Genomic DNA, 14,519 nt, shown 5'->3' with positions numbered 1-14,519 from the left:
AGTCCTTCAGAATCAAAGAGCGAGGGCCTCTTTTGAGAACCGCCATTTTGCACCAAGAGACATTCCACAATCACACAGGGAGAAATCCATCGTGTAGGAGACCAATGTCTCCACCAACAAGACTAGGAGGCCAGAATATCAATGATGCAGCCACAAAACACGTTTTCAGCAAGGGGTGTGGCCACGATCATAATACCCAAATGTTCATTCATAGAATAGATGTATATGCCCATATATTACAGTGGATCTCTGTGGAACCATTGTCAGCACTATAGGAACAATACTCCCTGAACTTACCCCCCCCCCCCAATAATGTTGCATGTGCATCCTGGATATAGTTTGTTACAATAGCGTTAGCTCAAATGCTAACGTTAAACAGTATGTGGATGGACAATGCTAGCGCCATGTTCTGGGTTGTACAGTAAAATAAAAACACAGATTTTGGTGGTCTAACCTAACCAAAAACACCCGCCTTGTATTTAAAAAAAGAAAAAGAAAAAAGAAAAGGAGAGGAAATCGACCCAGGGGCCACACTGAATGAGATCAGGGACCGCATGCGGGCCCGCCAGTTGCCCACCCCTGTAGTGTAGTAACTACACTATTGCCATCACTCTCCACCACCAACACGTGCTCAACAGCTGTATTCAGCAAGTTCACTCCCCTTCTATGGGGGTGGTTGAAAGGCATTTTGGGAAACTTGGGGAGTCACTATCGGTAGTGGACGACGAGACCGGTTGAGGGAAAGTAGGTACACCAAAACAACTGAATTACAAGTTTCACCTCAAAGTAGAATGGACCGAACACCAGATTGATGAGGTCTCAGGGGACAAGTGTGGATTTTTCCTCTGACCTCTTGGCTAAAAAGTTTGTTTGCGGACATGAGCAATGTTCAAGAGCAGCACGAGAGCCCAAAACGCCCACTGCTGTAATCTACGTTTGACAAACGGCATCGGGAACACGTTATAAATGGAAGAACTGGGCTTTGGAAATCAATGATTCGCTCAAGTGAACGCCCAATGTCTTCACTGTCGCTGTAGAGCAGCACTCGTCCTCCCTGGCGGATGGACCGGTGATGCAGTTTCCTTTGTCTTATTTTAGGTAATAGGGCTCAAGTTCAAGTGGCGGTGGGGGAAAACGCAAAGGGGGGAAAGAAAGCATTCGCACAATCAATCCACATTTTCAAGCTCCATTTAATGTCCTAGCAAAAGGAGTATGTGACTGTTCTAGGAGTGAGTAAAATAGAAAGTGCATTTTTGTTCACTGGAATCAACATAATAAAAAAAGATCAAAGCAGTTTTTATGCCAGACGGAGCTCAATTATTAATTTGTAGAAATAGCAAATAAACCAGTAAAGGTACTCGTTGAGAGTATTTGGTGGTATGGTGTAGATCAAAGGCACATCACAGCTTTGTATCTCACTAGGGATTGTTGCACACGCACATAAAACACACATACAACATGCACAAGCCTTCAAATACAGTTCCCCTGTGCATCCGACATACAGTCCCAACTCTTATGATCTACACAGTCATATCAATGTATATATCTGGGCAAAGTATAACAGGTTGCATTTATTAAACTTGCATTGAGAATTTGTGAGAGGCAAAAAAGAAAAAAAAATCCATCCATAGCGTGTTTGTTTTTTCTCCGAGTAGCCTGTAAAAGGGATAACATCATAGCGTTTAAGAATGTCCATCTCAGCCTTTATTGAAGTGTACAGGATTCCTATAGAAATCAAATGAAGCAATGTCAATGGGCGACCAGGTTTTCTCAAATTGAGTAAAGTATGTACTGTATGTTTTCTTTTTTCTGTGTCTTTTTTTTTTTTAAATAGTATCCCTAAAGAAGGACCAATATATCCTTGGTTGCAACTGTTCTTGCTCTAACAGTCAAAAAACAAAAAAAAGGAAATTAACATTCAGTAAACATTCTTCTCTAAAGGTAGTTTCCCTTATATAATCTGTGATTTCCTCTGTCATTATGTATACATAAACAAGTTTAATAACATACCAATCAGTGGTTATTTCACAATTGGAAAAAAAGCACAAAATGTTTACACTCTTTTACAGGTAAATAAAAGTTTTTGTCGACTGTGTTTTCAATAAGGGCATAGCATAGTTCGGAGTTCGTCTTATTTTCGTCTGGTTTTCGTAAGTGATGTTTCACTCTTGTCTCGTTCTCCTTGCCCCCACATCCCCCCTCTCACTTTCAGCTATTATGCAATTTAGATTCTTACATACAAATATTGACAAAACGGTGGCTTGTGCTTGGAAGCCGTCAAGTCTGTTTCGATAACGGTGGTAATAGTCGTGAGGGGGGGGAGGGAGGCGGGAGGTGCCGGGAGAGGAAGGCAAGGCGGAGGAGGGAGCAGCAGAGCGGAGACTCATAGCTGGCCCTCGCCGCAGTGGCTGTCCTGGCTGCCGCCCGGCTTCTCCGCGTCCTGATTGGGCAGCTCCTTGACCAGGAGGGCGGCGCTCTTCTCTGAGAAGCCGTCGCCGGCGGGCTCCAGACCCTCTGGGCACGGCAGCTTCAGAAGCTCCTCTCTGAGCTGGGCGGTGTGTCTCTGGATGGGGGAGACAGAAAAGAGGACCAAGGGTGAGCTAGCGATAGTAGGCTTCATGCTAAGGCTTTAGCGTACACTATGTTGAATGATCGCAGGCTCTAAGCTAACACTTTAGAATACGCTATGTTGAGTAGGGGTGCAACGGATGACAAAACTCACAGTTCGGAGGGTGTCATGGTTTTGAGTCACGGATCAGATCATTCAATTCCGTCAAGGCGTCCCTGAGATATGCCGTTAATGAGCGTGAAACGGGCGGTCGTGAGGTTGCCGTGACCTTGAACTTTGACCACCAAAATCTAATCCGTTCATCCTTGAGTCCAAGTGGATGTTTGAGCCAAAGCTGAAGAAATTCCCTCAAAGTGTTCCTGAGATCACCAAAATCAAATCAGTTCATTGATCCTTTATCAAACAGTAAGACTTAGAAGTAGTCTAGACCAAAGCGTTTCAAGTTGCGCCGTTTCACTGATGAAACTTCCAAAATCCATTCACATTCTTAAGTTGGGAAGTATTTCTAAAAGTCCCCGGGGATCCATTCGGCACATCCAGAGAACAGAGCAGGCCCACCGCTTCCGACACACACTACACTGAAAAGGAAAATTCAGGACAACGGGGATAAAGACATCATCTGGTATTGTAAAATCGACCTTTTCTTAATAGGCGAAGCTGAATCACAACGAGCCAGTGTTCCTGGAGGCTCTGCAACACTGCAGCTCGACACAAGCCAATAGCTGGGTTGGGCTAAGGCCTCTCAGTCCTTATCATTGGAGCTGGGATTACTTACAGGAGGGATTAATTGTGGTTATTTACTGCTGAAGGGAGAGGAGAGCTGCCAGAGAGACTTGGGGAGTTGGGAGGGTGTTTGTTACGGCGCATTGGCACGGCTGTGTGTGTGTGTGTGTATGTTTGTGTGTGTGTGTATGTTTGTGTGTGTGTGTGTGTGTGTGTGTATGTGTGTGTGTGTGTGTGTGTGTGTGTGTATGTGTGTGTTTGTGTGTGTGTGTATGTTTGTGTATGTGTGTGTGTGTGTATGTGTGTGTGTGTATGTGTGTGTGTATGTGTGTGTGTGTGTGTGTGTGTGTGTGTGTGTGTGTGTATGTGTGTGTGTGTGTGTGTATGTGTGTGTGTGTGTATGTGTGTATGTTTGTGTGTGTGTGTGTGTGTGTGTGTGTATGTGTGTGTGTGTGTGTGTGTGTGTGTATGTGTGTGTGTGTGTGTGTGTGTGTGTGTGTGTGTGTAAGTAAGTAAGGGTTTGTTATCGGCTCCAGTGTGTGTCTGTGGGGGAAGTCGGCTGGGGACATGAATCAAGGCCGGCTGTCGGGGAGCCCGTTGTCCCCTGAAGCCGCTTCAGAGCTTATTAGCATGATGTCACATGGGGCCGAGACAGGAAGGAAAGCACCAGGAAACACCACGGGGAAAATCCCCGGGTTGACCTTTCAACTTTGGCATATAGCAATTTCTGAAACTATACTGGTTTTACTGGATAACAACCAGTCAAACTATAGCTAAGATGCCCAAGTAGGGTTGGGTACCAAGATCGGTACTTTTAAGGGTACCGATCGAATGACGTCTGTACCCGAGTACCGATTCAGGTAAAAAACAATCGGTGCCAAATTTGGGTAGGTGAGCAGCACATCTGCGTGAGAGAGCAGAGAGAAGAGTACCAAGTTGTCTTGAACGCAACATACGAGAGCAAGATTATCTCCCCCCGGCGGCTTGTTCGACACAGTCTGAGCAATGGTGAATGTTTGTGAATGATGTGAAATGCAACACGTCTAACCTGAGGAAACACCCAGTCAAACACTCGACACCATTTTATTTTGAAAATTGTCTTTGGATGATCATATATCTGCTGTTACTGTATCCTCAATATTATTCCTCAAGATACAATTTGCATCTTATCTTCTATGAAAGCCCATTCATTTGCCTTCGCAAAGCTGTCTCATTTGTAAGGACTTGTTCATGTTCAAAGGTTTGCCCTTTTTTCAAAGCACCATTTTCAAAAGTGTCATACGAATAAAGTTCATTATTATTAATTCAATCGACCTCATATAACAACTTAGGTGCAAGGCCAAAAGAAACTGTAGAAAAAAAGAAAATGGGCCAGCACTTTCAATGTCCTTTCAATTTTTAATATAAATCTGGGTCAGACCACAACGTTCACATTTGAGCCAAATGCCTTCCTCAACTCCTTTCTTCTTTCTACAATTCTACTTTTCTCCAGACAGTTATTGATCTGATGCAACTCAATACTGTAACTATTGTACCTGAGAAGTTTGGAATCGTAGGGACATGGGTTAAAATTCCACTTTTGTTTCATGACCTACTTGCAGAGCAGGAACTACTTTGTCTCCATCGTGACTGTCTGAAACTGCCAGTATGATGTGGTGGAGTTCCACAGGGCTTAATCCTCTACCTCTACATGCTTCCACTAGGTCATATCCTACTGATAAATAACATTCTTTAAAATAGATAATGCAGATAACCCCTCAGCTCCAGATATCTTTCTTCTAGTGACTTTGGTCCTGTATATTCACTGATTCAGTGCATTAATGAGTGGATGTGACAAGACATTCTTCAGCTAAATAAGGACAAAACTGGGGGGTATTTATTTGGGCAGTAAATTCGAGCTCAGCTTGATTTCTTGTCTCTCAACAGTAAAGACCAAGCTAAGACTTTTGGTGTTATTGTGGATTCCGATCTCAATTTGAACCACATCAATACTATTACAAGATCAGCTTTTTATCATTTAAAAAAATATAGCCAAAATAAGGGGTCTTACAGTATGTCGAAGACATTTGGAGGTTTAGATTAAGAGAAAGGTGAGGTTACAGTTACAAGCTTTGGGTTTAAGGTTAAGATTAGAATTACGACTAGGTATCATGTGTGTGTGTGTTTTTACCAGTGGGCAAGCCCACCCCCTTTCCCCTGATGATGCGGAAGTCTTTGTTTAAGCTGTAATTCCTCGAATGGCCACTTGAGGCAGGACTCAGAAGGCCCGTCGTTCCTGTTAAAATGCCCCACTTTGTAACAGGAATTAAGCATCTTTATAGCCTGGACCGAAACACGGTTTTGGTCTATATAGCTAATTTCACCTTTTCATAACAACTGTGGGGGGGTCATATCTTTTATAACTCGCCCGTTTGGAGTAAAATAGATGATAGAAAAGGGGGTGATTGACAGATCACATGTCCAGTGATCACGCAGCTTGCCGATCACGGACCAATAGCAGGCGGAGCTGCGGCTCTGGGAAACTCCCATCTCACGTGAGGTGCGGAAGGACTCAACCCATTCCCTCCCACTCTGCTGACGGAAAATCAAGATGGTGACGGCCAACATTTGAACTCCGCCAGGGAGAAGAAATGTAATGGGATAGATATGTCCATATTATTTATGTCTATGGTTTTTACCTTCAGTGCAGCAGCGTGATGGGACATAGTGCGGCCGACTCTCTTGTCGCTGCTGTACTGCTGGATGTCGGCGATCCACTCCTCGCACTGCGACATGATCTCTACTCGCTTCAAGTAGAAATGTTTGTGGATCACCTGCAGACACACAACACACAGAAGAACACCGTTACCTTTAGATCACCTCAGCTGAGGAAATTAAACCTTTTAAGATATTTTTAAGATAAACATTTCATGAAAATGTGAAAGTCTGTATCACAAAACTGGTCAGCGGATGAAGTCTGATGAAGTTTGATTTCATTCTCATGAAGACAGAGGGATTTGTACAGATTTTGCTTGAATTAATAATTTACAAATTAGTCTAATAGTGATTTAGGGTGAATTGACTGTATATAATATGGACGCCGTGGCCCGCTTCCTCTCGATGCAAAAGCGAAGCAAAAATATATAATTTCAGTGAGCTGCCATCTTGTTTGATGTAATTTGCAACTCTGGAGTTTGCGCAGTAGAGTCGGGCTGAGCCCTCTCAGTCATGCCGCCTTCTGACAGAGGTTTGAGTGTGTCTTTTAGTTTGGCTCATGTTCCATCCGCTAATATGGAGGGGGCGGGATTTATGACCTATACTGCAGCCAGCCACCAGGGGGTGATGGAGATGCTTTGGCTTCACTTTTGAGGAGCTGTAATGTCCATATTTTATACAGTCTATGGGGTGAACATCTCGCATACATGAACCATAAATGACCAGGCGATACAAGATAAGATACTTTATTACCACACAACCAAGTTGGTGTGATATTTGGTTTCGGTACAGTATATTCTGTAGCTCTACATGAAACATACAACATAGAACATGTATACATTTTCCCCCTTCCCAACAATACATGAATAAATACACAAGGACAAGTCAAACATTAGAGTCCATCAGGTGCTGATGGAGGTGTCAAAATGACAGTGTCATTTTGAGAAAAATGCTGTTATAAATAGTTGTTTCTGATAAGATTATTTCTTTGTGTATTTTTTGAACCTACAGTAGCTACAGAAGAAAATGTATGATCTCGAAAATGACCTTAAAACTAGGTATCGTAGTCTAAAGTTGATCCCCTGAACGAGCTTCCACCTTCGGTCAGGACGGCCGAATCACTGCCGATCTTTCGGAAAAGACTAAAGACACACCTTTTCAGGCTCCATCTGACTAACTAAACTAAACTTGTACCACTGTTCCTTCAGAAGTTGTAGTTGTCATAGACTGTGTTGAATAGTTGATTGCTCTATTGCTGACAAAAATGTGATATTGTAAGTCGCTTTGGATAAAAGCGTCTGCCAAATGACGTAATGTAATGTAATCCCCACTTGACACAAATATGAGTATGTTTTAATGATCCCTTGGGTAACACAGATTTGACTCATTTGTGTTGGAGTAATATTACTTTCCCATGAATGAGTACGAGTAGTGTATCAAATCTTTGCTATCGCCATCTCTAAAAATCAGATCAAGGCAGAATTATCTGGAAACGGCATCGCACCTCAACCGTCACCACTCTGGAACAGGGGCCCATGGGACTTTAATCACTAATCAACAATAAAGCCATTCAGTATCTTCTCTATCATGTAATGGCATTATTTCAGGATGAAGAGGCAAATTAAATTCACCCTTATTATGCACCTAGATGTCATTATTTTCTGCCTACTGTCATCCAGCCACAACGCCAGCCAACAGTGAGCATTTTGTAAAATATATCAAAGTTTGAAGTTTCATTTATTAAAAGGAGAGAAAAGGTCCAGAGTGCTCGGAAGTCCAAAACAGGTGTGATTGTAGGTGCTCTTTGGTGTGCTGAGGGCTATACCCTGAAGAAGGCTGTTTGTGCTGCTATGCGTGGGTTACGTCCCAGCTCTATTTCAAAATGCACCAGCTATATATTTCATAATGAAATAGCCATCTAAATAAAGGCTTTTAACGTTTTGCCAGAAGAGTGCCTTGGACCTTTCTTTTTTGGAACTTTCATTTATTAAAGTTTGACTGGGCAGGATACAACAGAATAATAAGAGGGTTTTTTTAAATCTTCGCAAATTGAGGACAACCTTTATGTCTTTTGAAGTGTTTTCTGAAAATAGCGTAAAAAATAACACATTCATCCTTTGAAAATGATAAAAGCAGTCCTCATTTGTGAAGATTATCTTGCTGAAGGCAAAGTTTGCCGTTTCATAAACTTTTGTTAACCACAGCAAGCATTTCATCAAAATCCCCACAAAAATCCCATTGACTTTTACACGTAGAAGTGCTAACGTCCAGGTCTTCCGCACTCACTCCTGCGGTGCTCGATTGTAGTTTTGTCTGCATCGCATCCGCTGTGGCAACGACCCAATTCCCAACATAGTCCTCATTTTGATGTCTCTTAAATGTTTCAGTATTATCTCGCCTCTGCAGCGTCTCATCGCTACAAGTGATCATGGTGACATTAAATAATGATGAAGAGTGTCGTCGAGTTGCTCCTCGGAGCTCCGCTTGCATCACCAGCCACCCCCCCCCCCCTCCCCCCCACAGGAGTACAAACCCCAGAACCCCCTCCAGGTATTTTCCCACCATCCTCCTTCCCACTTGGCAACTTTCGACAATCAGAAGAAAATATACAAGTTGCGCGAAGGAGCTCCAAAACTTTCAGCAGCTCTCTTTCCAGCGCCGAGCGGAGCGGTGGGAATTTTATTTGACTGGAGAGAGAGAGAGAGCGAGAGAGAGAGAGAGAGAGAGAAGGCAGGCAGAAGGCAGCACTTTGAAGCAAAGAGTTTATAATAAATAGATCCTTCCCCCCACCCCACCCCACCCCACCGGCCTTGTGTTTCTCCCTCTCCGGTGGAGGAAGAAAGTTTGACGAATGATGTGCTGCCCTTGATGGCGTGTCGAAGGTGTGCGCTCGAGCCTGAGGTGGGGTGATGTATGGATTGGTCGGAAATCAAATTGGATCAATTACCACAGAGGAGAATGATATAGTGAGGATGAGAGAGTGTGAGTCAGAGCAGGTTTAGGAATCTGATCAAAAACCAAAGCCACTGATTCCATGCCTGGGTGAACGTCCGCTCGCTACAATCGATCTATCGCCGGAGCTCCACCGAACCGGTCAGAGTGAGTGTGTGAATAAGTGAATAATCATACCGATGGAGATTATTCTTCACACAGCAACAAATATCGTCATATGTGAGATGACACGGCTCTAAGACCACACAAAATGTGTCGTTGTACGTCTATCAAGGATGATACAACAATGTATTTTATATATATTTCCTCCCCCCCACACTTTGCCAAAATGTGTGCGCAATTTCCAAACTTATCAGTTATTTGACAGACTCCGCGCAGACCTGTGTCAGAAAGAACCCCGCTGATTTTCGGGCAGAATAGAAAGGGGAGTCCAGCTGGTCTTTCATCGTTGCCTCTCTCCCCCTCTTAACTCCTTCCACGATGCGTCTAATAAAGCCAAACTGCCACGGAAAAAAATATAAACTTATAAATAAATTAATAAATATGTTTTTAAACGAAAGGATTGGATTGCTTTTGTATCCCGCGCTGCTACCCGGCTCCCACTTACGAGACGATTGGCCCGTCGCTCCCGTGCCGACGGGCCGCTGAGTGATTACCTCCGATAGCCCTCTGCTCTGACGTTACACGCACGCACGCACACACACACACACACACACTATGCTTGCTGAATGATGTCAATCACCCCCCCCCCTAGCAACAGTTGCCAGGGCAGACATCAGTATGCGCTAAGTGCTGCTGTCGACGTGTTCCACAGCCGTTTTGGGTGGAGGAGGAGAGCAGATTAGTTAATATGGCGGCTGCTGGTTGGCTATTTACCAGGATCAATCTGAGGAGTGGCAGACCCAGGGGCTCTGGTGGGGGCTGTTGTAATCTCTCTCTCTCTCCTCCCTCTGCCCTGCTCTCTCCACCTTCATTCCATCTTCGTAGCGACTTTCCATCTTCTCCCTTGTAGCTATTATTCCTCCTCCGGCCGGCCCTTGTACCCCCGCGCTCGCCCCGCCCCGCCCCGCCCGCTCCTCACACACACTTGAGTTATTTCTAATGAGTTGGAGGCGATACTCCCCAGCCGGGGGAATGTTTCAAGGTCACAGAGCAGTGTGGTAAACACAGAGAGAGAGAGAGAGAACCTCCACTCCTGATGCTGCGCAGGTCCACCATTCAACTACACAGCAGGCAGTTCTATACTGTATGCTGTTGTGACTGTGTGTACATGTTTTAGACATGTGGAGGTTTAAAGGTCCCAATTCGTGCAGCTGTAACCTCTTAAAAACGTGTGTCTCTGGTCCATAAAACATGATTCTGGATTAATCTGTCGAAAATATAGCAACCCCGTTTGTTGTGACGGAGTTCTCACTTCCTCATCTCGTCGCTTCCCAAGAATGGCCTGTTTCTATAATATATTCAGAACTAACAGTTCCCATTGGCCGCTGAGGGAGAGCCCGCCCCAGGCTCCCAGCGGCCAATCAGATTAGCGTCTGTGGACCAGCACGCTAGGTTGCGAGTTATCGTTAACTTAACGGTACTACGCTAAAGAGGACATCTCAAAATGCCTAGACTTACCGAATGCACCTCTGCAGTTGCTGGATCACGTACAGTTGGCGTCGCTCCAGCTAGAAGTGTTAATTTTGTGGCTATAGACTAAATGGTGCAGGTAGCTTGTGTGAGAGAGACCCGCGCAGTATGCAGGAGGAAGCTAGTGACGTCCCAATTCCCCCAGATTCCCCTCTGGGCAAACGAAGCGTTTGGGGGTGTGGCTTGGAGGAGACTGCAGGGGGACGCTGGATAGGGACAAATCCAACTGTGGCAGTTCTGAGGTTGTGACCACTCATTACAGGGAGGGCTGACAGCAGTATATATGCATTTACAAGTAAAAACAGCTTTTGCACGGAATGGGACCTTTAAAGGGGAGCATCTTCCCTATTCACCAGTTTCCTGGTGAGCCCGTGGGCGCTTCCATGACACCCTCCTCCCCTCCCTGTTTCCACCCAGGACCGTTCATAGCGAAAGAGACTGAAAATAATCATCATAATTGTTGTGACTTTGTACCTACCTATGTCTTGTAATGGAGCCCCCCAGCACAATAATTTCACACGTGCATCATTGTACAACGGAGTGACAATTGCTTGAATCTTGAAAGAGACCGCTAAAAAAGCTACGTTCAATGACCAAATAATAAGAGTTCCCGGTTTGGACGTTTAGCCTTCAAAACAAAAGCGGCCGCTATGCAACCACATACTATTCTTTAGCCATTTCGGCTAGAATAAGCCCGTACGGTACGAGCGAATTGACATTCACCTCGTTTTTGTAAAATATTGCCGCTATGCGACCACACCACGTTACTATTTTTAGCCATTTCGGATCAAATAAGCCAAACGTTCCCACTCTTTGACAGCGGCGCGCACCTCTTTTGCTAGTGAAAAAATTTAAACAGGAAGTCGACAACCCGGCAACCGCTGAGAATCATGGGAAACGTAGGTCCAGGAATAAGGTGAATAGGGCAGCGCCCATTTTGACTTCTGGCATTTGGCTGCGACCATCGATCACGGCAAGGACGGGAGCGCCGCGTGCAAAGCTGCTACTGATCACCGAGCAGACGTGAACATCGGATTAGCGCCTCCTGACAAATGACCTTTAAGGAGAAACATGTATTTACACACACACACACACACACACACACACACACACACACACACACACACACACACACACACACACAGGGAAGGATGTCCACATGTGTGTATTCTACTCCTACGTGCACGGGGAACGTGGTCTTCTGTGCCGCGGCTGCCAGATAAACTAAGTGACCTTTGAGGTGAAGCCGAGCACTCTTTATTCCACGGGGCACGTGAAGGAGGAGGAGGAGGAGAGCCGTGAAGGAACGTGTGCGTGGACTCGCTCCACACGTCCAGAGGTCAAGGGCGAGTGCGTATGAATCACGCGGCCATTCAAAAGTTCCTTATTCTCCATTTTCTGTATTCCGTCGGCGGTGCGCTGAAGCCTCAGGTAGCCTGCTCCGCTAAACCCTGACCGCCGGCCGTGACACCGGACCGTAAATCTATCCGAACTCTGACGACGACCACAGAGCAGCAGAGCCTTTTTCAAACACCGGGGTCACGACCCCCAAGACGCATCGTCAGAAAATTAAAACAGCTGCATGAACTATTGTAAAGAAATGGCCATCTATGTGAAAGATGACTGCCGATGGCCCCTGAAATACAGATTTCAGTTTTGATTGTGATCCAGAGGATCAAAGCTGTTCCATCTAATATCCAACTATGCACCGTCTCATATTATACAATGAGAAAAAGTACTCTATGTTGAGCAGAAGCTATAACTGCAGCTGATATGCAAACATTTAAATTAATACAACAATTAATTCATATCTCCAAGACTCATATCTGTGAACAAACAGAATGAGATAATAGATGGAGCTTGGCTCTAAATTAAGATGACGGTATGGCTAACGAGCTGGTAATGTAATTACACTACTCACTATTCATTTCAACAGCTATTATCGTAACCTTGCGATGCAGATGGATTTGAAAACAAATCCACCAATCAGCGTCCGGAGGCAGCTACGGGCCGAGGGGTGGGATTTAGGCGTGATGACAGTGAGAAGCGAGCCTGTGGCTGTGATAGACAAATGGTTCGTCCAATCACCTGCCAGGTATTTTGCATAGGTATAAGTGCCTGCCCCTTTTAAACGGTTTCCCGTGTGACTCGTTCAAAGATGGTTGTGTGAAAACAAACCGCAGCATCACGGGTACTATTATACAGGACTATTTACTCATTTCTTCACTTTTGTAAAATAACTATCAACAACCAATAGGGAAGAACCGATGTTTCAACTGTGGCATCGTGTATTTTGATTGGTGGGTGGAGATCCTAGTCTGAGCTGTTGATCACACACACACACACACACACACACACACACAGAGACACACACATGCACACAGACGATAAGCGGGGAAAGCCAGGAGTGGAGTAGCAGTTGGCCACAGTCATGGGGGTTTCCATGGCAACCCGGGGAAGATAACTGATCGTTCCCCCTCTGGCTCTCCTCTCTCGGTGTTCAGGGCCCAGATGTACTGGAGTGTTTCCCCATCAGAAGTGACCAGAGTGGCTCAGATGTACTGGAGTGTTTCCCCATCAGAAGTGACCAGAGTGGCTCAGATGTACTGGAGTGTTTCCCCATCAGAAGTGACCAGAGTGGCTCAGATGTACTGGAGTGTTTCCCCATCAGAAGTGACCAGAGTGGCTCAGATGTACTGGAGTGTTTCCCCATCAGAAGTGACCAGAGTGGCTCAGATGTACTGGAGTGTTTCCCCATCAGAAGTGACCAGAGTGGCTCAGATGTACTGGAGTGTTTCCCAGTCACAAGTGACCAGAGTGGCTCAGATGTACTGGAGTGTTTCCCCATCAGAAGTGACCAGAGTGGCTCAGATGTACTGGAGTGTTTCCCAGTCAGAAGTGACCAGAGTGGCTTAGATGTACTGGAGTCTTTCCCCAGTCAGAAGTGACCAGAGTGGCTCAGATGTACTGGAGTCTTTCCCAGTCAGAAGTGACCAGAGTGGCTCAGATGTACTGGAGTGTTTCCCAGTCAGAAGTGACCAGAGTGGCCCAGATGTACTGGAGTGTTTCCCAGTCAGAAGTGACCAGAGTGGCCCAGATGTACTGGAGTGTTTCCCAGTCAGAAGTGACCAGAGTGGCTCAGATGTACTGGAGTGTTTCCCAGTCAGAAGTGACCAGAGTGGCCCAGATGTACTGGAGTGTTTACCAGTCAGAAGTGACCAGAGTGGCTCAGATGTACTGGAGTGTTTACCAGTCAGAAGTGACCAGAGTGGCTCAGATGTACTGGAGTGTTTACCAGTCAGAAGTGACCAGAGTGGCTCAGATGTACTGGAGTGTTCCCCAGTCAGAAGTGACCAGAGTGGCTCAGATGTACTGGAGTGTTTCCCAGTCAGAAGTGACCAGAGTGGCTTAGATGTACTGGAGTCTTTCCCCAGTCAGAAGTGACCAGAGTGGCTCAGATGTACTGGAGTCTTTCCCAGTCAGAAGTGACCAGAGTGGCTCAGATGTACTGGAGTGTTTCCCAGTCAGAAGTGACCAGAGTGGCTCAGATGTACTGGAGTGTTTCCCAGTCAGAAGTGACCAGAGTGGCTCAGATGTACTGGAGTCTTTCCCAGTCAGAAGTGACCAGAGTGGCTCAGATGTACTGGAGTGTTTCCCCCGTCAGAAGTGACCAGAGTGGCCCAGATGTACTGGAGTGTTTCCCAGTCAGAAGTGACCAGAGTGGCTCAGATGTACTGGAGTGTTTCCCAGTCAGAAGTGACCAGAGTGGCTCAGATGTACTGGAGTCTTTCCCAGTCAGAAGTGACCAGAGTGGCTCAGATGTACTGGAGTGTTTCCCAGTCAGAAGTGACCAGAGTGGCTCAGATGTACTGGAGTGTTTCCCAGTCAGAAGTGACCAGAGTGGCTCAGATGTACTGGAGTGTTTCCCCAGTCAGAAGTGACCAGAGTG

At 45.6% G+C, this 14,519-nt stretch overlaps 1 protein-coding gene across 1 annotated transcript in view; it reads right to left on the bottom strand.

The window, feature by feature from the left end:
- Positions 1 to 1,172: 1,172 nt before the first annotated feature.
- birc6 (baculoviral IAP repeat containing 6) overlaps positions 1,173 to 14,519 on the bottom strand; it is a gene marked incomplete at its 5' end in the record, with an annotated part of 179,405 nt that continues 166,058 nt past the window's right edge. Inside the window, 2 exons of the mRNA XM_083651107.1 lie at positions 1,173 to 2,563; positions 5,971 to 6,105. Of these exons, the coding sequence (XP_083507233.1) occupies positions 2,384 to 2,563; positions 5,971 to 6,105 (315 nt within the window). The 3' untranslated portion in view covers positions 1,173 to 2,383. The remainder of the gene's footprint in view (positions 2,564 to 5,970; positions 6,106 to 14,519) is intronic.

Source organism: Poromitra crassiceps, assembly GCF_964638095.1.
Source record: "Poromitra crassiceps genome assembly, chromosome: 14".
NCBI classification, from domain to species: Eukaryota; Metazoa; Chordata; class Actinopteri; order Beryciformes; family Melamphaidae; genus Poromitra; species Poromitra crassiceps.
Note: the sequence above shows the minus strand (reverse complement) of the source record. Positions and strands in the feature narration are given on the sequence as shown.